The following is a 27,941-nucleotide window of genomic DNA, read 5'->3' as shown; positions in this document are numbered from 1 at the left end:
TTTTGAAAAATGTAATATGTTCAGTCACTGACATTCTTAAGCTATTTTTTCCTATTCTGTTAAAAGATATAGTAGCACCACATTGCAGTGAAATCAGAAATCAAAACACAAGATACATTTCAATCAATACTCAACAAGTTGACATTCACATTTGAACTTTATTTGCCATCCCTTTATAATTCTTAAGTTATCTCACAAAAATAGAAGGAGCACACAATATCACAGCTCTGACGCACATTCGGGCCATAATAACAGGAGTTGTCTCAAAACACGTGATAGCATCAGATCATTTTTAGATTTCTCTTTCTTTTTTCCCTTTTTTTTTGGCAAAACAACAGAGAAAACGAGGGGCTTCTGTTTCATATCAGGTACTCTTCTTGCTTGGCTTTACTGATAACACAGTGGAAGCACACTGGGAGAAAGCTCGGAGTTGCATAGGTTCAAACAGCGCCTGCAAACGACTGAGCTTTTCAGTGGAGGGACTGTAAGCGGGATGAATTAAGAATAAAAGCCTTCAAGTGCGCATGCAGCACCTGCGGTGAAAAAACTAAAGAGGTTTTGAAAATGACTTCCTCCGTCAGTTTTTATGTGGACCAAAACAGAATTAAAATTCTAAATTTAGGTAGTACATTTTCTTCAGTACTCTCAATTTAGATGCATATAGATGGAATAAATGGAATAAATCATTATGAGGGTTATTATTAAGCCCCGTCTGAGTAGCTGAAGGCACCCATCCCAATATTGTCGTCCATGATTAGCAAGATACCCTTGTTTGATCCTACAGAAATATCTACAGTGTATTGCTGACTGGAGCTGATCCTTTCCGACCCTCAGCAGCTGACGTTAACACCTGCAGTAGCAGGACTGTGCCCTCACCCTGGCGCCACGTCACAGAGCCCCACACACATTACACATCAGACCCATCAGTTAACTTTAATATTAAATGCAGATGTCCAATAGCCAGTGAGACCGGGGAGCAGTAAGTTGGCGCTGTACAAGTTCCCCTTTAAGAGAGAATGATGCAGTTTGACTACTATGCTTCAGGGTCTGGGCTTTCAGAGGAGATTTTAGTGACAACCTGACAGTCGGCACCATATTTGCAGCAAACAACAACACAAGTAGGCTACTGGAATACACATCCAACAATTCAGACTCTATACACACACGCACACACACACCCTTGCACACAAACTGATCATAACACTGTATACCAATACATGTGAACGTAACATTTGACAACACTGCCATGCTTTTTTTTTCATATGAACCCTGTGAACGCTAGCACTGGCCAACAAAAACCATTAAAAGCACAAGTTCAAATGAAGCAGGACAAAAACTCCAGCCATTCACGCCCCCTTTTTCCACAAGACTGTTTTGAATAAAAATATAATCCTTCATCAGTCCATGTAAACAAACATAACACAGGCCCACTTCTCTTTTCACAAACGTGGAATAAGACATGGGGTTTAGCCAAATCTTCCATATTGGACAAAGACTAGGGTTATCAGCTGTACACTTTAATGTACTCACAGATATTATGTAAATATAACCAAGAAAAAAAACAAAAAACTTTCTTAGCACAGAATTCCACACAGAGGAATGAAATATTCATATATTCTTCAATATTATTGAATGATTATGATGTTAAGAATCATAGATAGATTTTATTATAGACTAATATTTATTTCTTACATTCATTCTCTAACTATCTATATTAACATGTATCAACAGGAAAACAATGTCATATATATTGTATAGATATATATGACATATATCAGATTCACAGGTAAAGCAATATGTCTTCCACATGTAAAGCTTCATGACAATGATATCATATTTACGGTCTGGATAAGAGCCTGCAGGATTTCTTACAGATATCTATTATTTACATAAATTAGGAGTAAACAAATGGAAGGAATGTAGGAGGAATTGCACAATGTGGAATGGTTATGTGTGGAAAGAGAGAGAGCGAGCGTGTGGAAATGTTGCAAAATGACTTTTGTGTTAGTGCCAAGAAATTACCTGAATAATCATGAGTTTTCTCTTCATTGCTACTGTTTTCCTACTATTTCCTATTAATCTTGATCCATAAAATTAGTTTCATGATGTCATGCATTTCTCTTGATATGGCACGCTGCTATCAACACATTTAAACAACCCTGATTTCTTTTTAATTTTAAGATGCAACCTTTTGCTTTAAAGAAAAAAAACAACAATAGCCTAAAATGATACCTTGCTTTAAAAACCTTGCTCATACTGTACTAAGTGGTTGGGTGTAATTTGTGCAGCTGTTGTGGAGCTCAGGTTTCAGAAGTTTCATGATTATTTTATGGCACTCCAGCGATGTGCAGATATGGCTGTTCTTTTTCCAGATTGTGACTTCATTTTAATCTAACCTATAAGCAGCTTTATATACAGAGGTAACATTTATGCATCTGTGCAAATCAGACTAAATGACCGAAGTTAAAGAGTTCTTTTGGATATATGGAAATAAACCTCTGAACGAATAGTCGTTTAATTAATGTTGCCATGCTTTTTTTCTTTAAAATGTGCAAAAAAGTCTGGGGAGGACAATTTAAAAAGGCAAACAACGACAAATTCACTTGAGCACGATAACTACAACCACTTAGAACTATGCCTAATATACATTACAACAATTATCTTCTATTGTTTGCTATTAAACATAATGCAATGTTGTTCAACCAAACTGTATAGATGCATTAGATCCTGACCAACAGAAAGATGTCATGATTAATTTTTAGAGAGGATGATGATAGCAAATTGACTTATTCACTGATTGCAATGAATGACACACAGTGTATGGAGTCGACAAACAGAAAACATGAGAGTGAGGATGAGAAATGAGAGGTTAAGAGAAGGCAGTTAGTGGAACTGATGCAGTGGAAAGCAGGAATGAAAAAGCACTGAAAGGTGAAGGATGTTTCTACTGTTCTACTGATGACAGAAAGGGGGGTGCAGGTAGGTCGCTATTACAACATTGTTATGCTATGCCAGACTATTATCCAGTGTTACAGCTTCTATGAGGGGGGGTGGAGCCGCCTACAAGTCGATGAGCTGGTCCACCAGCAGCAGGGAGCGGGCCAAGCTGGGCAGGCTGGATTCAGAGCCACCACTGTTACTGCGCGAGTGGCCTCCTGAAACTGGCCGGAGAGACAAGGGGAAGGCAGGGGACGAGACGAGACCGAGCAAACAGAGGGGAGGAGAAAGCAGAGGAGTTGGTGTGTAAGCAAAGGAAGCAGCGAAAGAGGAGGGGAAAGATAGAGAAGAAAAAAAAAGAAAGAAAGAATTTACCCATTTACTGCAGCAGCTTTGGCAGCATCCTTAAGTTAGACTTTTATTTTAATAAATAACACCTGTAGAGAACCCCCCAACCCGGTCCAAAAGATACTCCAACCAATCCAGGGGAAACATCTATGATCGATCAAAGCGTGCTTTAGGACAATTTAAAGACCTACCTTGGGAATTCTTCCGGCCTGTAACGGGAATGGGATCAAACTCGTCCTCTGTGACTGCATCTGTGGTAGCCGGTTGGGACTCAAAGTCTGAGATCAGAAGAAACGAATCTGCAGAGAACAAAAAAAAGAATAAAGAAAAAAAAAAATAGCGAGAAACTGTGGACAACGTGGTAATATATCAGAATAGAAAAAATAATAAAGTTGATCATTATATTCACTCGCCTTTACATGTCAAACCATTGTGAAGTTGTGAAAATAAACAACAGTCTACAAGAGACTGTTGAAATATTGCAACCAAATAAATCATGATATCATTTTAGTCTAAATAAATGTTGTCTTGTGGTATTGTACGTACCGAAGACATCTAAGTATTTGGTTTCAATAGAAATTGAATATTCCTGTTTGTTCTTTTCTGTGCGTTTCTGTAAGAATGCTGTTATACAGGACTGTCTCATTTTCTGTAATGCAATTAACAAAAACAAAAATGTCATACATTCTGGATTCATTACAAATCAACTGAAATATTGCAAGCATTTTATTTAGGGATGTCCCGATACCATTTTTTTCACACCGAGTACGAGTACGAGTATTTTAATTTGTGTACTCGCCGATACCGAGTACACAATCCGAGTACCAATCCGATACTTCTACCACAAAAATAACTAGGCTAAAAATGCAATGAAAAATGCAATTAATTGGTAGACAGGTTTTATTTGCGACAGAAATTCAATTTTAAACAAAACTCAGCTTGTTTCAAAATAAGGGACGACGATAGAAGCAAAGCAGACGGCGCGGCTAACCGGCTAACGCGGCTAACCGGAATGTAACAATGGGATTGTTTATGTTGTACTGTGAGTTACGTGGAGTGTTTAATAAAGTTCCCTGTGAGTAAGGGTAATACTCAACCGTCCAGTTTGTATAATTAAGGAAGATAGAATTGACTGAAACACGGAACAGCTGGCTACAGCCACAGAGCTGCTGCGGCTGCTCAGCCAGGCTGCAGACTGACCCGGGGAGCCGCGGGGCGGCTCAACATCTCCCCCTAGCGGCGCTAACCAGTAACTACAAGTATCGGTGCGTGGTATCGGAGGATTTTTGCGAGTACGAGTACGAGTATATGTGGGCAGTATCCCTACTTTTATTATTTTAATATTGCTGATCATGGCTTACAGCTTAAGAAAACTCAAATATCCTATCTCAAAAAATTAGAATATTCTGGGAATCTTAATCTTAAACTGTGAACCATAATCAGCAATATTAAAATAATAAAAGGCTTGCAATATTTCAGTTGATTTGTAATGAATCCAGAATGTACGACATTTTTTTTTAACATTTTTTGACTTTTTTTTTTTTTTTTTTAAATGGCATTACAGGAAATAAAGAACATTATCACAATATTCTAATTTTCTGAGACAGTCCTGTATATTTGTCTACACAAATAACTATTCTATTTTTGTTTTTACTGCTATTTTATTGATGAAAGCAGGACATTCCCTTCTAAGACTGACAAAAAGAAGCATTACAGGATATTCTACAAACATAATGCACATATTTAGTCATGGTGTTTTGAATTCAGTCCTGACAGTGTACGCAACATCACAGTCTTTTGTTTGTAAGACTCTTAACTAACCGGCTTTAGGCTGCGTGGACTCTCCAGACAAAAGACTAAGATCATCCAAAGCAGAGGTGGCTGAGGTCGGAGCAGAGGAGATGGAGGAGGTCGCGCTGCTCGCTGCTGCGCCAGCAGGTGGACCAGAGATCAGAGAGCCCAGGAGGGAGTCTTCTGCAGTCAGAGGGTCTGGAAAAGATCAGGACAAAAGAGGGGTCAGGTTTTTTCATTTCATTTCATTTCATTTCATTTTTATTTATTCTGGTCATGGAAATATGCAAAGAAAAAAAGCAAGCAAGTAAAGTAACAACACAATCAAAAACATATTCCAGAACCAGAAAGGAGCAGGAAGAAGAAAATCTTATTATACCTGCCCCTCCCTCAAAAGAAAACTGAACAATAATAACAGATGGTCTGCAATTACTTAATTAATATCACAAGAAAAGAAAAACAAGAAAATAAATTGTCTGTCTCCATACGCATATATTATATATTTAGACTATTTCATACATAGCTATTTTTTTCTCTTTAAATTTATATTTAAACTGAAATAAGTTTATACAGCACTTTAAATCATAATTTAATGAATTCCATAACTTAATTCCAACAATTGAAGTGCTCATCTGCTTTAAGGTGGTTCGGGCAAATAAATGTTTAAAATTAAATTTTCTGCGACTATCTTCGTTATTTAAACTGAAAGTAAACATGTATTGTAAGTTTTCTGGTAATAATTTACATTTAGCTGTGTACATGATTGTGAGTGTCTGTAACTTAACCAAATCCTCAAGTTTCAGTAGTCTTGATTCAAAAAATAATCTGTTGGTGTGTTCTCTGTAATGTGTATTGAAAATAACTCTAAGCAGTTTTATTTTATTTAATTACCAGATGATCTTTGATTTCAAAAGCAAAATGTCTCAATTCACAGGTTAATATAAACCATGAAGTGCTTTGAAGGTACATGTATAACATTCTCTTAGTTTATTAGTAGAGTATATGGAAAAACTGGGATAGTGTCTCTAAAAACACATATTTTTAAGACATTACCATTTTCAGAAAATGTTGCAACACAAGTCACTGACAGTTGTTACATCTTATATGGCCACATATAGAATAATAATGGTCTCCTCTATAGTATAGGATTGGTGATAATCTCCAAGATGTCCTTTCACACGTCATTTGACCCAGGTCAATATAAAACTACTGATTTACCAGCTTTAACTGGTCACACTGATAAGAAAGTCGGCTCTGCATAGCACTGAGGCTCCTGTTTACACATCCAAAGAACGGGCTTAAAGCAGCTCTTGTCTCTTAACCATCATTGATCTTCAACACAGACACCTAAAACGCACACAAACCTTTTGCAGACTCTTCAACAGACCCACCAAAGGGATCAGACAGCGAGAGCAGGTCAGGAAGCATGAGAGAGGAAGTGTCTGGGGATTTAAGTCCTTCAATCAGCTTTTCTGAAGGCCAGTAATAAATGAGAAAAATTAGACATGTAAGCAAAGTACATAAATCAGTGTTAACTGTAGCAAAAATGTAAAGGTGTTACACACATACTGGCTAAAGACAGCAAGGCATAAACTGTGTTTTAAATTAAGACAAAAGTCTAGACTGACTACTTTTTTGGGATTTGGACAATTTAAGTCATTTTCATGACTATGGCAACAATACTTTTAGATAAATGCATTTACATTTTAAACTTGAAATAAATAGCAATATCAATTTCTTCAGAACAAAGTAAAAGACTCTACCAATGTGTGTAAAATATTGGTCATCAGTGAGAGAAATTACCTGGAGCATCTAAGAATTCAAGAGTATGTAAAGGATCTGGGACGGCCAGCACTGAAGCTCCTGATTTCAGGATAGAAGATGGTCTTTCAACTAGGGAGCAGAAGCAGAGCAATTCAGAAACATCTGTGATGATAAGAAAAAGGTTTAAAGTATCATGACTTAATAATATGGCCGATACAGAAGTATTCTAAACGACATCACCACTGAGAGTTTGGTTGGATGCTGGCTTCAAATCATTTTAGTATTGTTATATGGAGTCATTAGCTAAATAACCCCCCCCACCAGTGAGCTTGTAACCCTTTAGTAAAACCAACTAGATTTTTAAGTAAAGATTAGTTCTAAAAGAGAAGTATGTTTGATGTGTGTACCAGTACATGTGACTGGTATGTACTAACCTATCAGACTGTAGTGAATACTGGCCTCATTCACCCATGAACTCAAGTTTACCTGCATCATTTTCCTGTAATTCTTCTTTTTCATCAGAGCAGACAAACATGTTCTCCATTGACAGTTTTCTTGTTAGCTTGTTTTAATCAAATTTGATCCTAATCAGAATGTTTTTCCTTTTAAGACAAACGCTCCTTGATGGGATTCAGACTTTCTAATGCTCCTCTGGTCACATTGTAGTTTTCGTTGTATCCTCTGGAGATTTCCTACTGGAGACTTTTCCATTCCACTTTTCACATATGTTATGATGCTTAACTTATGGGAAAGATTTTATCTATTTTTTTATATGATGCATCTAATTCAGCATTCCAAAGCCCGTGCAATGCCGGCAACAGAACCACAAATCCAGATGGTCTGAAGTAGAAATCAAGGATGTAAAGACAAAAATGGAGAGTATCATGGGTAATGTGAAATTGTTGGGCAATTAAAATGGACAAGTTTGAAGCAGCATTGTGGGTGCAGTAGCAGTGTCTTTTTCATGGAGACATGGCTCCATAAGACATCTTTCTAAGTGTATTTCAGACTAAATAAGTCTAAAGAGACCGTAAACAGATTGGGATGAGTCAAGGAAGAGTTATTGCAATCCAGATTGTTATAGCTTTTCCTTGTTGTTTCCATCTATGTTCTCCACTGAAACAGTTGCTTGAAAATGCGATACGATCACAACAAATGCAGCATCATATATCATACTTTGATAGATTTTGGCCAATGCTACAGCAGCGTAGAATTAAAATACACAAGTTATTGTGATATTTCAGTGTAAAACTCAGCAACCATCTCCCAAAAATGTATATATTGATTTTAGTTTGTTGTGTAAATACATTTACTGATGCCTATCTGGACACATCCTCAGTGATTTTCCCGACGTCATAGGGCGTTTTGGGTCTTTCAGAATCATACGCCCTCGATCAGGTGACCCAGCCGGGGCGGATCAGACCCCAGCTTGCATCCAGATGGCTAACTAGCTACCATGACTCCATGGTTCCCCTCTCTTAAGCCACAGCCATCTTGAGGCTCTCTCTCTCTGCTGCATCGGTGGTACTGCAGATGGCTCTCCTCTTTCTCTCTCCCTCAATGCCCTTGTTTAGTTATCCACAAAAAAATCCTAATAATTCATATAGCAAAAAATGTAGATGTAACCAAATGTAAAAAAGTCATTTTCAAACAATGTTGTTGGAAGAAATTGATTAACGATCATCACTAAGATGTCCCTACTTTACAATTGTAATTTTAGCCTATATGTTATCAATACTTCAATGCCTCCCTGCATCTACAAGGAGATCAGCAGGATTAGTCATGTTCTTGTTAAAAATATTTTGTAGTTTGTTTAGATTGTTACATTTGTTGTTAATTGGTTCTTGCAGTAAAATAATAATAATAATAATAATGATAATAATAAAAAGTTCTGTTTATGCTCCTGTATCTAAACAAACTTCTTACAGAACAATTATTTCATTGTGATGTACAAAATGTTTTGCAGTTGGATCCATTATGTGATTGTGTCATGCAAACAGGCCCATGCAGGCTGAGAAGAAAAAACAAAAACAAACGCTGCATCTATAGTTGATGACGGCATCATACCAGTTTCTTGGGGAGTGTTTTCATTGGTTGCAGCCTGCAGACCTGGTATCAGCTCTTCCGAACATGTGACCTCAGTATCTGTTGGTACATCTGCTAAAAACAAAATCACTATCATTCATTGCTCATTGCATTTTGAGAATAGTGCACTAGATCCTCAGCTGATTCTGATTTCTTTATTTACCATCTAAAGTAAAGAGTTTAGTTAAGCCTCCAGTTTGAATGTTACTTTCACACAATTTTAGAATAAAACATACATCTTATACAAAACAACCTATTCATTTCATTAGTTAAAAGATCGAGGATGTTCAGAAAATTAGTGTTATGTCCCGTGGGACATAGAGTGTGTGTGTGTGTGTGTGTGTGTGTGTGTGTGTGTGTGTGTGTGTGTGTGTGTGTGTGTGTGTAAGGAGGAGGACAACACTCTTGTGTCAGTGGGCCAGTTGTATTTTGGTGTAACAACCTGCACTAGCTTTAAGCAGAGTGTGTTGTTTTGGATGGGAAAACCTTTGTTCTTGGTTGTTTCTGTTGATCCTTATGCTCTTGTTTACAGGGTTGGGTTTTTGGTGTCCTTTTTGATTTTGTTTAAGTTATTTAATCATAAATAAACACCTCCTTTGTCTTCACCTGCCAGTTTTCTTTGTGTAATTTCCTCAAACCTGGGTCACATTATTGTTACTTCGTGACAATTATCTATAACAATACAATGTTACCTGTAGCCATTTTGTTTTCAGTTTTGGGTTCCCCAGCACCGAGGTCAGAGAAGTTGTCATCGTCAAATGGGTTCCACACTGGCTGAGTCTGGGTGCTAGTTGGACCACCAGAATCAGGAACAGTTGTTGCAGCTTTGCTCTGGTCTTGTGTTACATCACTGAGCTGAACTGGCTGTGTAGTGCTCGACTGAGATGCAAGTGATCTACAAGTAAACAAATGAAAGATCATATCAAAACATAAGAGATAAATAAAAACAGAAGAAAAAGAGTTGTAGCTTTTCATTACTAAATTGCCACTTACTGACTGAGGGCAGTGTCCCCATTAGCTCCTTGTGGTTGCTGTGAGGGGTCGCTGACTGGAACTGCAGCAACACCACTTGCAGCATCACTCGGCGTGCGTTGGTGGCCTCGTTCCTCTGTTGTTTTTGGAGTTGCAGGTGGAGTCTGATGAAAAGAGGTATGGACTTAGGCCACGTTTACACGTAGCCGGGTATTTACAAAAACGGATATTTTCCCCTCTACGTTTTCAAAAATATCCTCGTTTACACGGACCCGCATGAAAACGATGTTAACGTCATGCCAGCCAATCAGAATCCTGGAAAAACATCAACAAATGACACGTGTAACTTCCAGTTAAGGCTGATTTATGGTCCCGCGTTACACCGTAGTACGGCGCACATCGCCGCGTACCTTACGCCGTAGGCTCTGCGTCGATTTAACGCGGGACCATAATTCAGGCTTTACTTCCAAGACGGAACGAGAGTCTGAGAGAATTTAAAACAGGTAAAATAAAAGAAAATATTGACGGTGGCCAAACAAATTGTAAACACAGGTCGCACTCATGACGCTGCTGGTGACGTTTCTGTCGCATAATGCAACGTAAATCTCCGTTTTCCTCCGTTTTCCTCCGTTTTCCTCCGTTTTCTCTGTTTAGACGCAAACGTGAAAACGGAGTTTTTGAAAATCTCCACTTTGGCCGGAGTTTTCAGAAATTATCGTTTTTGGGGGCTTTGACCTCCGTTTTCGTGTAAACGAACAGCCAAAACGCATGAAAACGCCTCCGTTTTTGCCCCGTGTAAACAGGGCCTTAGTCATAAACCAAAAGATTGTATCACAGAGACTCACGGGTGAGTCTTTCTCACACAGGTAAAGGTGTGAACAAAGAAAAATAATGTTTCAATCTCTTTGGTGAAAGAAAACAACTGAGCAAGTATTACAATTGCAGCTCCACAGTGTTCATTATGTTCAGGTGTTGTTTGAAACAGGGCTTCTTACTGTCTCAGCTGATTTTTGGCTGATGTCAGTGGAGGCAGGCTGAGCCTGTGCAGCTGATGCTTGAATGATCTGCTGCTGCTGCTGAGTGGCTACAGGCTGACTGGACGTGGGCTTGCTGGGAGAAGGCTGAGTCTCTGGCTGCTGAGCCTGGCTAGTCTGTTTGCGACGCACCGGACGTTGAGGTGGGGCTGGGCTGGATGGAGTCTGTGCTGCCTGCTGGGAAGTGGAGCTTGCCAGAGAGGAAGGTGTGGGTTGCTGCTGGGCTGTTTGCTGCTGGGCTGTTGGCTGCGCTTGCGGTGCCGCTTCGGCTTTGTTCACAGCAGACACTGGTGCCGATGCTGCCATCTCAGGTCCGGGGGCCGTCTGTACAACCTATTGCACAAATGTATGTAACAGAAAATGTTGCCACTCATTAAAAACTGCAACATGTGTACAGCATTTTCAAAACATTAATAATTTACTGTGCAAAGTTTCAAAAATACATTTAGTTTTTTAATATTTTTTTATGATTTTTTATAATCTTTTAAAAAAAAAAAAAAAGATTAAAAGGTCTGCACCTGCTTCTGTGGAGCTGAAGCCTGGCTTGTGTTGTTTTGTGTCTGGATGAGTGGCTGAGCGGACGGCTGTGCCTTCTGTGACTGGAGAGCTGCAGCTGGTTGGGAGAGGTTTAAGCTGACTCCTGCAGGATGCCAAACAGAGCACAGGCTACAAATTCCTCAACAGCACAGAGAGAATTCAATCTTAATCTTCATACTTGCACAGATGCACGAAAGTTTACATATGACATGTACATGGATTTATTTGCATGTTATAATCTGGTAAATGCTCATACCTCAGAGGGATTTAGAGCGGGCAGAAAAACTAGCATCACCTGAAATGGTGACGCACAGCCAGGAGGAAGCGGAGAAAATGATTTCATAATCACTTTTGTCCTACTGTACGATAAGATTGCTTTCATTTGTACTGGTCTCAACCTGCACACCTGATCTGTTCCTGTACTCAATCCATGCCAAGAAAGTTCAGCGGGATTCCAGTACTGATGAGCATTTTGGATCAAAAGATGGGTTTCCTTCACTTCTGACAGACAGAAAAATAATAACAGAGCTGTACATACCACCAGGCTGAGCTGCACCACCAGGGAGATTAGCCCGCTTGCGAGGGGTAAGAGCAGCAGGCTGGATGGGTAACATGCCAGCAGCAGGCTGAGCATGTGCTGCTTTGGGCCTCTGGCGAGGGGTGATAGAGGTTTCAGTGGTGGGAATTGGATCTGTCAGTCTGGAAACAAAGAGAGGGTGTTGCCCTTGTTATTAACCATGGAAAGCAGTGGTAATGCAATTATTTAATGAGTACCAGAATAGAGCTACATAGACTACAAGATCATGTGTGTAACCAATTACTTCTGCAAAAAGTGGTGTTACAACAGCTTAAATAGTATTACAGAATAAGCAAATCATGCTTGCCTGGACTTAGTCTGGCTTTTCTTTGCTGCAGCAGCCTCACTTGCTTTGATTGGCTCAGGAAGTTTGGAAGGAATTGGAGAATTCTGATGTACAGGAAAAAAGAAAAAAAAGCAATTTTAACAGAAAAGACTAGGGATGGGTATTACCAAGGACCTCACGATGCGATACACACTACAATACAATACATTTACGATATCCAAATTTTGTGATATATTGCGATGAAAACTGTAAAAGGCATTATGCATCTTAAGATCCGAATTGCACGTACATTAGATTATAATGATAATTAAATGGGACAAACGGAGTCAAAACAATGTAATTCAAATTATCCATGCCATGTTATTATAACTATACAAGCTAAAGCTATGACATATTTGCATATGTTTTTAATATTATTTACATAATATGAAATTAACGTTAATATTATTTAAGCCCATGTATACAATAAAGTCATATTAGATTTACAACCCATCTGAAACATAATTTATTATTTGAAAAAAAAAGTTAAAAAATAAACAAATGAATCCAATTTTGAATATCAATATTAAATCGGCCAGCAAAGTATTGTGATATATGGCGATATCAATATTTTTGCCTACCCTTACAAAAGATTTCAAATAACTTCTAGAAGGCAGAGCAATCAATGAAAAAAAGAAATCTTATCACGGTTTATCTTTTAATACAGTATCACCATGGCTGCGCATATTTTCTATTGTGTGTAAATAATACATAAAAATAATGAATCAATGCTGCTCTTCCTCCCACACTGTTGCCACTAACATGCGAGTTTATGCAGGGCAGGCAGACATGGTCATTGTTGGTTTCAATGAAGGAAAATCAATTCCTGATAAGAGAAAGTCAAACAAATCTAAATATTTCAGGGACCCCTGGAGAAGACAAACAAGACTGACCTTCACATTCTGAACAGGACAGGTCCGCTGAGCCAGTTTAAAAGCAAAATGGGACACCTGATAGATATCTGGCCTTTTGTCTGGGTCTGGCTCCAACATGTACCCTGGAAGACAATCATCAAGAAAAAAAAACACGCTCAGAAAAATAAGAGGAAACTTAACAAGCAGAGATTCATTTGGAAATGATGAACAAATATAATAAACGGTATTTAATAGGTACTAACGAATGAGGCAGTGAAGATCATAAGAATAACGGGAATTATCTGGAATGGTGAAACTGCCATCACAGATGGCCACCTGGCTTTCACCAAAGGGCAGAGTGAAGAAGCACAACTTGTACAGCAGACAGCCCAGTGCCTGGAGAAGGAAACCATATGCATCCCCAATCAAAGAGGACAGAAGTAGATTAAGAGTTAAGAAACACCTTCCCCTGAAGACCCGTTTAGTTAATGATAGAGCATGAAGTTCAATTATGTTTTACTGTGCTAGGTACACTTCAAAATGTTGTTTTCATTGTAGAGGTGTGTCATAATAACTCACCCAGATATCAGCCTTTGTAGTGATAATCTTATTATTGTAAAGGTTCACCATTTCTGGGGCACGATATGATAAAGTTGTGTACCTGTAGCAGCAAGAAGAGAATATACAAAACTTTACATGCTGTTATCCACACAGTATTACTCGCTTAGAAATGTGCAAAAACATAATAGATCACAGATTTACATTGGACAAGTAGAATTTACATTGACCGATATCTTATATTTACACAAATATATTAAAAGTTCCTGCAATGCTTTAGAACCCTACAGCTGAAGTCCAAATGACTTTTTTTTTTAAACAGTAAATTAAAAGCAATAACCATATTTAATAATTAAAATTGCAATTGTGTCTGTGCTGCATTATTCAACACAAGTGTTAATGAGTGAAAGGTGCAGAGGCAGAGGTACAGACTTTTTGATCTCCTCCTCCACGACAGCCACTCCTTCAGTCTGCGGGCTTTGAAACTTGTTTGTGGCACTGCCAAAATCACACAGCACATAATGACCCTTATCATGCAAGAGGATGTTCTCCACCTGCAGATATACGAGACACGAGTCAGACACGCACATCGAGCTGCTTTAGTTGAAGACTGTGAGGTTTTTAAATAAACTGAACAATTTTAACATGGAGTGATAGGAGTTAAAGAAATAATCAACCATTTCTGAAAAAACATCATACACTTTTTTTTTTTTTTCCTTTTTGTACACTTGAGACAATGATGAATGTAAAAAAAAACAACAACAAAAAAACCTTCACATTATGACATGTACATCTAAGCCACACTCAAAACACCCAGGCTTTTTTCTTTATGCTTTAAAACTCAACTTCTATTTTCAGGTTTTTATGTAAATTGATGGATCTGCACAGCAAACAAAAGGCCTGTTTTCATATGCACTGAAACTACTGAGAAACTGTGACTTCAAATTATTGCAAATACCCTGCTCTCATACCAGAAGACATTTTGAGTATTTAAACATGTTACTTTCTTCTTTCTGATTAGACTAATGCATCATTAAACACAGCTTCTTCTCACACTAACATACTAAGCATGTTTCTTAAAATACGTCATGGCGGTTTGGAGTAAGTGCTGCCACACACTTGATGTCTTTTCCTGGAGTCAATAGGACATAGTGGTGTGTTATAAATTGGAAAAGCTTGTCGTTAAATGTAAATTAAACTTCAGAACATGCTGCTTAAGCAAAAGACGAGTGCCTTTCAACTACCTTCAAAGCGAAAGACTCCACTTTCTGTAAACACCAATCGTGGTTTCAGTGACAACTTAGTTGTACATGACTGCATGGTATTATGGGGGAACAATAAACAAGATGGAGGTAGTCCAGGTTGTAATGGCATCAGAAAAAGCACGTGGCAAAATGTGTCACCTTAAGGTCCCTGTGGATAATCGGTGTCTTGCGCTGGTGCAAGCGAGATGAGGCATCGCAGGTGTCGCAGAAAATCTGTAGCACCTCCAACTCCGTGAAGCCAGTCTGCAGCCTCTGATTCATCAAATTGACCACCTGCCCTCCTATATAATACATCCAATTATAAATGAAAACAAACAAAAAAAAACAGTTAACTTCAGATATACTGACTGGTACTAGAAAATGTTCAGTTCAGAAACAGTTTGTTTTTCTTTAATTTAACAGCACAACCACAAGTTACCCCATTTCCACCAAATCGGTCCCAGGGCTGGTTCTGGGCCAGTGCTGAGTTTGGAATCAGGTTTTCTGTTTTTACTGACAAAGAACTTCCCCCAAACCGGTTCCAAGGTAGTACCAACTCTTTGCTAGGCTAGAGGAAGGAACCGCGTACGTAAGCAGAGGGGGGCGGAGTTGTTAAGACCAACAGCAATAGTGAGACTGTGAGACGGTGACATTTTCAAATAAGCGATTAATTAATATCGATGCAGCAAAGCAGCAGTGGTCACATGTAGGATACAACCTGTCTTTTAGCGATATGGTCTACGGAATGTGCTACGCGGATCAAGTCCGTATTAGAACAAATACGTTGTTGTTGCTTCAACTTTCGTTGCCAATGCAAACGCAGTGACGTAACTGACGTCTGCAGTGACGTAAAGACGTGGCTCCTCTCAGCACCCGAGCTATGAAAAAGCAAACCGGTTCTCAGCTGGTTCCCAAGTTGAACGAGTTGTGAACCAACACCAGCACTGGCCCAGAACCACCCCTGGAACCGGTTTGGTGGAAAGGGGGTAATAAAATTCAACCAGGAACTGAAATCCCAATACATTTATTAATCAAATAAAGCAAATGCAGCCACACCCTGAGCTGGCCTCACTCGTCAATAGAGCTAAATCAACCATGTGTATGTTAGACCCCATCCCGACTCGACTATTCAAAAATGTTTTTTTCTCTTATTGGCACGACAATACTGGACCAGATGAATTTATCCCTAAACTTAGGATATTTAATACAGGTTTTGAAAGTTGTAATCAAACCTTTACTTAAAAAACCTTCTCTTGACCCAGACATTTTAGCTAATTATAGACCAATTTCCAATCTCCCATTTGTATCTAAAATTCTGGAAAAAGTGGTTGTTATATGACCCTTTGTATAAAAATGATCTGTTTGAAGTTTTTCAGTCAGGGTTCAGAATGCATCATAGCACAGAGACAGCGCTGGTTCGAGTCACAAATGACCTTCTTATGGCCTCGGATAAGGGATTAGTTTCCATACTGGTTCTACTGGACCTCAGTGCTGCTTTTGACACTGTTGATCATGGCATTTTACTGCACAGGTTAGCGCATGTTGTTGGGATTAAAGGGACAGGTTTACATTGGTTTAAATCCTATTTATCTGACAAATTCCAGTTTGTTCATGTACATGAGGTTTCTTCAGAACAGTCGAGGGTCTGTTATGGTGTTCCGCAAGGTTCAGTGCTAGGGCCAATCTTGTTCAGTTCATACATGCAGCCATTGGGAAGTATAATCCAGAATCACGGCATACACTTTCATTGCTATGCTGATGATACGCAGCTCTATTTGTCTATGAAGCCGGATGAAACAGAACCGTTAGCTTAACTTCAGGCATGTCTTAGGGACATCACGGACTGGATGTCCGGAAATGTTTTACTTCTAAATTCAGTTAAAACAGAGGTTATTATTTTTGGTCCCATGCATTTTAGGAAGAGATTAGATGGTGTTGTGATGGCTTCAAGTGCAACTGTGAGAAGCCTTGATGTTGTTTTCAACCAGGATTTGTCGTTTAAACCATATATTAATCAGGTTTATCAAATAGCATTTTTCCATCTCCGTAATATTCCAAAGATTAGGAAAATACTCTCGCAGATTGATGCAGAAAATAGTTCATGCCTTTGTATCTTCTAGAGTAGATTACTGTAATGTGTTTTTTTAAACAATATTTTTATTCATTTTTCACTTTTACAAGTAAAGAATGGATACATAATATGATCCACAGAAATAACAAGCAAAACAGGCAAACGAACAAACAGAAGAAAAAAAACAAAAAAAACACCACCTCAGATCCATATAAATAATACCCTGGGTTACAGTAAAAATATACAGTATGACCAGTCAAGAAAATTCTTGCAACATGATATTAGAGACATCAGGCTCTACATAGTTCAAGTAGGGCTCCCAAACGTTATAGAATTGGTCTGTTTTTGAATGTAATATACATGTAGGGTAAACTAATGGCACTAGATCAAACACCACTCTTTGCCAGCCTTTAAAAGTTGGTACTTTTTCATTGATCCACTGCAATAAAATATTCTTCATCGCTGCATAAGTAAGAATACAATATAGCCTCCGATTATGATTTGATGTTAAGTGTTGTCTTGGGACACCCAATACGATAGATATGGGGTCCATCTCCAGTTTTAAGTCCAATATCTTTTCTATTTCAGATAGCACATTAGACCATTGCAAACGTCAGTTACTCTGCAAACGTCAAGTACATCTCTGCAAACGTCAGTTCGTCAGTTACTCTATGCAAACGTCAGTTCGTCATTTACTCTATGCAAATGTCAGTTACTCTATGCGATCAATACCCTTGCAGTTTACAACATGACCAAAAACAATGAGTTAGGGTACCAATTTCTATCTTGCATTTAAGGCACATGGGTGAGAGAGTAGGATTGAAGTGATGTCTACGGTTGGGGGATATGTGCATTCTTTGTATAATTTTTAACTGTATTGCTTGGGTGCGATTGCAAACTGAAATTGATTAAGCATGTCTCCATACATCCTTCCATTCTTCATCATCAATTATGATGTTTAGCTGCTCCTCCCATGTGCCTTTAAGCTTGTCCAAGCCAACCGGGGGGGTGAAACACAAAGCGTTATAAAATAGGCTTACAGATATCTCTCTTCCTGTTAAAAATAATAATTTCTCAACAGGAGAGCTTTCATGGTTCTCAACTAAGGTAGTACTGTGCAAGATATAATGCCTTATCTGTAAATAACGAAAGAAGTCATGTCTGGGGATAGAATATCTCTCTATCATTTGTTCAAATGTCATAACCCTATTATTAGAGAGTAAGTCCCTCAGTCTATGAACACCATTATCACCCCACTGTTTAAAACCAACATCCACCATCCCAGGCTGGAAATCAGGATTAGTCACAATAGGGGTGAAAACAGATGTTAACTTTGACATTCCTTCAAGTCGACACACTAATTGCCAGGCCTTAAGTGTATTAAGCGTAACCGGGTTATTACAACTCAGTCTGATATTTTTAATTTTCTTAAAAAAACAGTAAATCCCTTGGTGGATACTTTGAAAGGGAAGCTTCAACATCCAACCAAATAGAGTTTGAGTTACTTACGACCCAGTCATAAATATACCTCATATGAGTACATAGCTGATATGTTCTGATATTTGGTAAGTCTAGACCCCCTACCGAACCTGGCAGCTGCAATGTAGCCATCTTAAGTTTTGGTCTGTGCTTACTCCATATGAAAGCACTTAGCCATCCATTATGGTCTTTTATCACTCTATTTGAAAATATGACCGGAATCATTTGGACGGGATATAACAATTGAGGTAGTATATTCATTTTAACCAAGGATATACGCCCTAACCAGGAAACAGGCAAAAAGTTCCATAGCTCCAAATCTTACCTCACCTTCTCGAACAAAGGAACAAAGTTGGCTTCATACATTTGCTTACATTTAGGAGTTATGAATATGCCTAAGTATACAAAACCTGCAGGAGACCAATATGGAAAATAAGGTAAAGCAGCTGGTATCAAATTAATACTCCCCATTGTCATGGCTTCAGACTTGGTCAAATTAATTTTATACCCAGAAGATATGCTAAATAGGTCAATAATGTTAAGTATTGACTTCTTCAGATTGGAAATAAATATCAAAACATCATCTGACTTATCTTGTGTTCGTAATCAACTAGCAGACCCCGTATAGCAGGTGCCATCCTTATGGCCTCCGCCAACGGTTCGATGGCAACGGCGAACAAAAGGGGCGGCAAGGGGCAGCCTTGCCTCAGTCCTCTATACAATGGAAAACTGTCCGATTTAAGCCCATTAGTCAAAATAGCCGCCTGAGGACTGTCATACAGAATTTGGACCCACCTTATGAATTTATTTCCAATTTCCATTTATTTAAAGTATAAAATAAATAAGCCCATTCTACCAAAGGCTTTCTCAACATCTAGAGAAAGCACTAGTCCATCAGTATCTCTTTGCTGGAAAGCCTGAATTACATTGAGAAGGCGCCTGACATTGTTACAGGAGTTACGACCTTTTATAAAACCTGTTTGATCTTCTTTTATAATTTTAGGCAATAGGTCTTCAAGTTGAGTAGCTAGCATTTTTGAGAGTATTTTGCGGTCCACATTGAGAAGAGCTATTGGTCCATATGAGGAACAAGACTCTGCGCATTTCCCCATTTTCAGTATGAGAGAAATATTTGCATCTCTTAGAGAGGCTGCAATAGATTGTGATTCAGATCTTTTTTTTGTAAGGCATGCTAAATATTTTCCAGGTTTATTCCCATGTTCATATACTCTTTGTCTAGTAAATTTAAGTTTGGTCTCCTCATCTTGCGTAAGGAGGTTATCTAAGGTTGATCTGACTGCAGATAGAGTCGGAGAATCAACATAGGTTCTTTCCTTTGTTTTAAGTTCAGTCATTAACAAATTTTGCTTCCTCATTTTTTCCCGCCGCTTGCTGGCTGAAAATGAAATAATAACCCCTCTAGTATACGCCTTAATGGTTTCTCATAGGAGGAGAGCGTTTACTGTTGACTGAGAGTTAATAGACAGAAAATATCTAAACTCAGCATTAAAATAGGACACAAAGCTATGGTCCTTTAAAATAGTTGTATTCAGTCTCCAGTATCCTACTTTGTTTCCTACACCCTTAAGAGAGAGATCCAGCACCACATTGGCATGGTCTGAAATCACAATACTGCCTATTACACAAGATAAAACTGAGTGTAAGGAGAGCCCGGGTAAAAAAAAGTAGTCTTAGTATGACACCTATGGGGTGCAGAAAAAAAAGTATACTCTTTATCCAAAGGACGAATTGTCCTCCAAACATCAACAAAACCTAAATCTTCACATATAGAATTGAGTGACTTAGCTTGTGAAGAAAGAGGCGAAGCTTTGTGGGGGAGTCTGTCAATAAGGGGATTCAGTATACAATTAAAATCTACACCCACTATGGAAATATCTGAGCGAATCTCTGAGAAATCTAGGAATACTTTAGTTATAAAATCCGACGGGTGAGCAGGGGGGTAATACATATTCAGTATAGAAATAATCATACCTTGTAAGACTCCCTTGATTATAATCTACCCCTTTTGTCTTTAAGACATTGTATCATCGAAAAAGGAAGATTCAAAAATTGCCACCCCTCTGCTTATTGAAGTAAATGAGGAGAAAATACCTGCTCAATCCCACCTTGCCGCAATTTCAGATGTTCTACATCGTCCAAATGGGTTTCTTGTAGGATTGCAATATCAATGTGTTCTTTTTTCAGAAACCTGAGAATTTTCCTTCTTTTAATGGGACTATGGACTCCTCTCACATTCCATGTACACAAGCATAGTCTATTACTTGTCATACCATTTAAGTAAACCCTCTATATAGATGTATGACTCATTAGAAGCAAAAATCTGAAACAGCATTTTACAATAAAAACAGACACTGAGCTGGGAGAAAAACAAATCTGAAAAGGAACTATTGTACAAAAAAAAAGGGCTGTCCCTGCCACCTAATCTGCAGGGCGTTTTAAACCTCCTCCAAACTGCTCTCTCTGCACAAGCCTCATTAAAAAAAAAGAAAAAGAAAGAGATACATCAATAATAAATTAATTAGGCTGCGCTCTTTTCTTCCCTGACACTCACACATAGAATTAACAAAAACTTAAGTGGTGCATGGACAAAATTGGCTCATATGTATAAACATAAACTGTTATACGCACATACATATCTGCGCAGATGAACATACTTCATCAGAACATACTTATGTAACATGTATGGATGAAATCAGGTAACATGAGGCCACATACTGACCGACATATCACTGGGAAGCAGTGTCCTCACATCTCTGTTCCAGTGAAAGTAGAAGCAAAGCGGCTTCTTTCGGGTTGTCAAATCTCCTCTGTGTCCCGTTCACCGTCACCTTCAGAGTAGCCGGGTACAGCAGCGCATAGTCCATGTTCATTTTCCTCAGCCGCGCCTTCATGTCATCAAAAGCCTTCCTTCTCCGGACCACCTCAGCTGAATAGTCATTGGAGAAGGAGACTCTGGATCCCTCATTTAAGGTGCCGTCCAGGCTAGTCCGGCGGGGTCCGAGCCGACGAGCGGCCTCCATCACGCGCTGTTTATCCACGAAGTTATGAAACTTCACTATCAGCGGCCTGGGACGTTGACCGGCGCAGGGTTTTGGTACCAAGGACCGATGTGCCCGATCAAGCTTCAGCCGTCCTGCTTTTGTATCCATGCAGAGGTACTCAGGAATCACTTTTCGAAGAATTTCACTGAATCTGAGCCTTCTTAGCCCTCGGGCACGCCAACTACACGTATATTGCACCTGCGACCTCGGTTGTCGAGATCATCTATGTGTTCCCGCATATCATGCACTTGCTTCTCGAGGCGCGCTAACTTCGCCTCCGATGATGTCGCCGTGGCCTCCACATCAGCAATCCGTTTCTCCGCTTCACCCACTCGGGCGGCGACCGCCCGTAGCTGCGAGGTCTGTTCTTTAATGGCTTCAAGGACAGTGGAAATCTTGGTGTTGATTACTTTAGTAAGGTTATCGGTTATTCTGTCCAGGGCTTGGATAATACCTGGTTCCATAGAGCCTGAGCTAACCTCCATGCTCGGCTTCTCAGATGCAGCACTTAGCTCCCCCTCGTTCGCAGTGTTAGCAGGGTTTTTCTTCGACAAATTTTTCATGTTTCTGGGCATGTTATCTGTAGCTTTTGAAAAATAATTGTCCAGGCTCATGTTAAAGCACTTCCTTCCAAAGACTCCACAATTTTCACCGTTCAAATATGTAAAAAAGATATATAAAATATTTTTTATATATATATATATAATATTTGCAAGACCTGATAGTACCTTATGTTCCTAACAGAGCTCTCCGTTCTCAGAGTGCAGGTTTACTCGTAGATTATCCAAATGTAGATTTGGAGGGCGGGCCTTCTGCACCATTACTATGGAACCAACTTCCAATCTGGGCTAAGGAGGCTGACACCACCTCCACATTTAAAACCAAACTTTAAACCTTTCTGTTTAGTAAGGACCATAGTTAGTGTTTAGTAAACCTCTAGTTAGTGTTAGTAAACCTCTGGTTAGTGTAAACTCTAGTGTGTTAGAGTCAGTAGTCATAGCTGCAGCTGTAGAACAAGACTATAATAGTTAGTCTCAAACATAACTTTGTGGTAGATAATCTACTATAGGCCTATATATCTCTCTTTTCCTTCTCTGCCCGGCTGACCTCCGGCAGGAGGGTCCCCCCTTTATGATCCAGGTCCTGATTAAGGTTTCTTCCCTCCTAAAGGGGAGTTTTTCCTTGCCACTGTTTGGCTTAAGGTTTTTCTCCCACTAGGGGAGTTTTTACCTGCCATTGTTTATGTTATGTTTCTGTAATAATTGCTCGGGGGTCATGTTCTGGTTCTCTGGAAAGCGCCTAGAGACAACTTCTGTTGTAATAGATGCTATATAAATAAAATTGAATTGAACATCATCATTCTCTTTCAATACCAACCCTTGCAGTAGTCCATAAGTATGAGAACCTCCCATACATCCCTTGATCCCATAGCTGTGATACTGGAGTCCAGATATCCTACAATGTTCTTGTGACCGACAAGGTCTTTCTGCAAGAACAGAAACACACAATTAAAAGGTTTATAGATAACAGGACAAGTAGAATAAGCTGCTGCTGCTGCATACTGTCCACATCTGTTCTGGTTACGACATGGAAGTGTTAATATATCAGGTCAAACCCATTCACTTGGCAAAAATTCTCTCTCTCTGAAATCATTTGTATCAAAGAGGAAAATAATTAGGTTGGCTGTTTTGTTTTTTGTTATTTTAATCATTCAGGAAAAGGGTCCTTGAGTATGTTTTTTTGCAAAAAAATAAAGGAACAAAAATGTCATAACCCCAATCATTCAGTCTGGTTTGTGTTTTGGGAGGCAGTGTAAAATCATCACTTGCAGAGGGGGTTCCAATGGAAATCTCAAAACAGAAATGTATTACACTTGATAATGAAAAATGTCAAGAACTACATCTGAGGTGAAGCACTGTGTGTGGGTGCAAAATGAGAAGGCTGAGGAGGTAAAACTAGAGCAAGAATGGGCATGGCTCAGTTAAATGTTTGTGGATTGATACAATCTGTCTCGTTCGTAATCTGCACATCCATTGCTTCCTTCCTTCCTGTGTGCTCCTTCACACAGATGGCAAACTCCCTGTACAGAGTCTGGGGTGAAAGAATGCTATGGAAATGCTTTTTCAAGATTATTCAGCTTTCTCATGTTTGGCTTGAGATTGTGGTATTCATTCCAATATGTACACAAAGTAAAATATTTTCCATGCTATTATTGTGGAATACAAAGGCGTGATACAAAGAAAAGTAATTTTATAAGAATGTAATACTTATTTAAAATGTATTTCTGGAAAGGATTGCTAACTGTTTATTAGTTTCCACAGAAGATAGATAGTATTTACCAAAAATGTGTGAAAGGCCTGAAGGGAAACAATAAGAGCAAGTGCTAAATATTCCTTTAAATGTTCATATTCACTCAAACCATACAATTTAAAACAGGCTGCATTTTTCCTCAAATCAGTGTGTAGACAGAAAAGTGCTTTGTGCATCTGTGAGTTTTCTTACAAAATACTTTTTTTTCTCTGTTGCTGTTTATATCCAGCACACGAAACCACAAGAGCGCAGAGTGAAAGCTGCAGAGCAATGTTTCATCTTACTAACTCACCATTATCTGAATCTCCCGTTGGCACACCTGCAGATCATGCTCATTGTTGACATACATCCTCTTAAGAGCACAACGCACCCCTTGATTTGTTTTCACAAGGAACACTATTGCAAAACCACCTACAGAATTGATAAGGAAGAGTTGTCAGTTTAAACAGCTGGGCACACATGATAAATGTAGTATATAAACGTAACTTAACAATTAGGCAAAAAACTGTCTTTTTTTTTTCAATCAATACAAAATGAAACAGCGGTAAAAATCTAGACTCATACTGCTCTTACAAGCGTTCATGCATCATTGCAATTTTGGCAATTTAGCAGAAAAGCTTTCTTTTCCACCTCATTGCTTCATTATCAGTTCCAGCATCTCTTCTTGTGGCCTTTCATCAATAAGGACGATCAGGACCACATGGTACTGCCTTATAGCCTTTTCTATTAGTCATGTCATTGCTGCAGGGTTTACGTAGAGGCCCACATTGAGGCCTAACCATCTGGCATAGCTCAGACCACAAATTCACTCTGCTGAGTTTAGCTGTGACACTGTCATCAATTTCAGACAGCTTAAACTGCACACTGACTCAACTTGACATGTGGTATCGCTGTGGTGTAGCATTGTTGCACTGTAAATCTGCAATAGATACTTATGAGCATGGATGCAGGATGATGACATACATTAGATTCTGATGCAGGTTTAAGCAAAGGCAGGCATTCCATCTATCTGATCCGCATTGTCTTTTTACATTAAACAAAAGAGAACACCCGCTTTTAGATGTCTGACAAGATGGGCACACTGGCAAAATTGATTGAAAGCAGTACACTAGATGTAGACTAGTTTATATGCACATCTGGATTTCAAATGATTCAGAAATTGCATTGTTTTGGTCAAGTACATCCCTAACCTAGAGCTTCAATCAGGCCTCTACTCTAGCATCTGTAATTATATCCTCAGATCCCAATCATGCAATTTGCCTACCACTGCTGGTTTCAAAAAAATGCAAGGATGTACTGTAAAAATTCATTTCTAAATGATAAAAAACATCCCTGGCGTCAGGAAATTTCCATCTCCTTGAATCAGAGCTTCATTATAAATAGCTGACAGAATATCGTTGTGTTAGGAGCACAGCTGAAAGAAGGTGTTAAGCTTTTATACATCATAAATGCAAAGCTCTGTCTTCCTAGTGGGCTTGACAGGGAGTCACATACCTGTGCTGTTACCAGGCCCGGGTCTACGAGGGTGCAAAAGCATGCATTGCACCCTCAGTTTATGTGTTTGCATGCTCAGTTGAAAAGACGAAAAGAAAACTGACAAATGCGCGCGCGTCAGCCTGATTTATGGTTCCGCGTTAAATTGACGGCGTAGCCTACGGCGTAGGATACGCGGTGACGCGCACCGTACGTTCGCATCCCCGGGTATCCTACGCCGTAAACTCTGCGTTGGTGCAACGCGGAACCATAAATCAGCCAGTGTCTGTCGCTCATCTGCTTCCAGCAGTTTCCTGCACCAGCAAGACGCTGCTCTCTGCTGCTCCGTTAACACAAAGTAACCATGGATATTCGGAAGTGGTTCAAGCACAACGACGCAAGCAAGTTTACAGGACTGTCTCAGAAAATTAGAATATTGTGATAAAGTTCTTTATTTTCTGTAATGCAATTAAAAAAAGAAGTCATACACTCTGGATTCATTACAAATCAACTGAAATATTGCAAGCCTTTTATTATTTTAATATTGCTAATTATGGCTTACAGTTTAAGATTAAGATTCCCAGAATATTCTAATTTTTTGAGATAGGATATTTGAGTTTTCTTAAGCTGTAAGCCATGATCAGAAATATTAAAATAATAAAAGGCTTGCAATATTTCAGTTGATTTGTAATTAATCCAGAATATATGAAATTTTTGCATTACAGAAAATAAAGGACTTTATCACAATATTCAAATTTTCTGAGACAGTCTTGTATATTTATGGTAAAATGTATTTTTGTTGCTATGTTTTATTTTCTGTTGCTAAATTGTCTGATGGGTGAGGTAGCCCAGACTAAATGTAGCATTTTCTTTGTTCTGCAGTGATATTGCTGCAAAAATGCACTTGAAATACACTTCAAATATTCTTGTTTGGCTATTATTATTCCGCTTGAAATTATGGGAAAATGCATAATTTACTGTTGAATAACGTGCCAGGCATGTGCACCCCCTCTGATCTGAAATGCACCCCTAGTCATCATTTTCTAGAACCGGCCCTGGCTGTTACTTGGCTTGATATTGCAGGACAATCCTGCTTCAATAACACGTAAGAGGGAGATCAAGACAAACAAATGGCATCCTCTCCCCCCTCCTCTTCTCACCTTCAGCGATTATCTCCTCGACAGTGACTTGGTGTCTTCCAACAGTGAAGTTTCGACCAATAAAATTTCCGCCAGCATGACTGGAGCCAGAGCTGCCTCCTCCTCCTCCAGAACCGGGCCCGGAGCTCACCAACTCCCGGCGAGAATCAAAGAACTTCCTCATCTTGCCAAATTGACAGGAGAAGCACTTTTTGCTTCTCTCTCTCTCTCTATATATATATATATATAATATCTATCTACCACACACACACACACACACACACACACACACAAGCAGAGATGGGCTATTCTTCCCTGTGCACTGATATGCAGCTCAATTGTCACCCTGACAACTACACTGAGCCTTCAGACAGGCAGTGACGCCTTTGTCACTGGGGATGATGTTCAGAAAACACAGACTTTTGGTGTCAAATGTCCCATTTGCTCGCCAGCGCCAGCCAGGTGGTGGTAGCTGGAGCGGATAGACTCAGTTATGTAAGTGAACTGCACCACCCGGGAGGTTAGAGCATCTCCGGAGAAAGCCTTTCCTCGGCTAGTCATCCAGCTGTTCGTGGCTGGCTGATGAAAACACGGGGTCCTTCTCCATCCCGTCCAGCTGCACCAGCTAGCTCCGCGCTAGCCACTCACGTTATGACATGTCGTGTAAGGTTATCCAGGTTATCCTCTGAAGATGATGTCTTCTACTGTCATAAAGCCGACGTGTAATCTCTGTGATAACGGAAAAAAATGTTCCCATCCTCAGAAAAATGGACAGACCGTCTGTTGCCTCATGGCGAGCTCTCTGTGTGGCTATTTATTCAATTTTGCGACAAAACTGTGATTTTTAGAAAGCTAACGCTTCAGCTCCTAACACGCGTCGTGTTTCCCGGAGACTACAGACTAAAAACAGGTAACCGCGGAATCTGGCGTGCACCAAAACATCAGACTGAAATTTCAGCCCAGCAGTGAAATCTCTGCAACCACAGCAATCTCTGGCTGCCAGCGATATCGCAACATCCTAGCGGTTGCTGTTGGCATGCGGACGGAATTGTGGGTAATGTAGTTCAGAGCGCAGCTGCAAGGTCCCTCTCCCTTTTGCGTATGAGGTCATCATACCTGTCAAGATTTGGATTTAAAAATACAGGAAATTTTCTGCTGCTGTCCCACCAGCCCAACCGAGGTCCAGTATTACATTTTAAGACAGATTTACGAGAAATCTAAAATAACTATCTGTCAACCACTTACAATTATGTGTTCATAGCACCACCGAGAGGCATCGAAGGTCCTTCCTCCCCGCTGCCATCAGACTGTATAACCAGGCCTGCTCTCAGTAGCCAGTGGACAATAAGATGTGCAATAATATAACATGTGCAATAATATA

General features: G+C 39.4%; 1 protein-coding gene across 4 annotated transcripts in view; it reads right to left on the bottom strand.

The window, feature by feature from the left end:
* Positions 1 to 27,586, bottom strand: part of aak1b (AP2 associated kinase 1b) — a 32,412-nt gene extending 4,826 nt beyond the window's left edge. The window contains exons 1-20 of one of the 4 annotated variants that reach the window (XM_061734225.1): positions 26,582 to 27,585; positions 24,241 to 24,359; positions 23,016 to 23,124; positions 15,186 to 15,328; positions 14,215 to 14,336; positions 13,804 to 13,885; positions 13,488 to 13,620; positions 13,264 to 13,367; positions 12,353 to 12,435; positions 12,007 to 12,167; positions 11,450 to 11,571; positions 10,893 to 11,264; positions 9,919 to 10,061; positions 9,618 to 9,820; positions 8,908 to 9,000; positions 6,880 to 6,969; positions 6,441 to 6,548; positions 5,107 to 5,274; positions 3,477 to 3,584; positions 10 to 3,161 (exon numbers count right to left, since the gene is read on the bottom strand). In XM_061734225.1, coding sequence (XP_061590209.1) covers positions 3,061 to 3,161; positions 3,477 to 3,584; positions 5,107 to 5,274; positions 6,441 to 6,548; positions 6,880 to 6,969; positions 8,908 to 9,000; positions 9,618 to 9,820; positions 9,919 to 10,061; positions 10,893 to 11,264; positions 11,450 to 11,571; positions 12,007 to 12,167; positions 12,353 to 12,435; positions 13,264 to 13,367; positions 13,488 to 13,620; positions 13,804 to 13,885; positions 14,215 to 14,336; positions 15,186 to 15,328; positions 23,016 to 23,124; positions 24,241 to 24,359; positions 26,582 to 26,744 — 2,727 coding nt within the window. In that variant the 5' untranslated portion in view covers positions 26,745 to 27,585 and the 3' untranslated portion in view covers positions 10 to 3,060. Of the gene's footprint in view, positions 1 to 9; positions 3,162 to 3,476; positions 3,585 to 5,106; positions 5,275 to 6,440; positions 6,549 to 6,879; positions 6,970 to 8,907; positions 9,001 to 9,617; positions 9,821 to 9,918; positions 10,062 to 10,892; positions 11,265 to 11,449; positions 11,572 to 12,006; positions 12,168 to 12,352; positions 12,436 to 13,263; positions 13,368 to 13,487; positions 13,621 to 13,803; positions 13,886 to 14,214; positions 14,337 to 15,185; positions 15,329 to 23,015; positions 23,125 to 24,240; positions 24,360 to 26,581 lie in introns of those variants that run through there. The other 3 variants (XM_061734222.1, XM_061734224.1, XM_061734223.1) reach the window with 3 other exon arrangements.
* Positions 27,587 to 27,941: the final 355 nt, after the last annotated feature.

This window comes from Cololabis saira, chromosome 11 (genome assembly GCF_033807715.1).
Source record: "Cololabis saira isolate AMF1-May2022 chromosome 11, fColSai1.1, whole genome shotgun sequence".
Lineage (NCBI taxonomy): Eukaryota > Metazoa > Chordata > Actinopteri > Beloniformes > Belonidae > Cololabis > Cololabis saira.
This window is presented reverse-complemented; position numbering and strand designations above follow the sequence as displayed.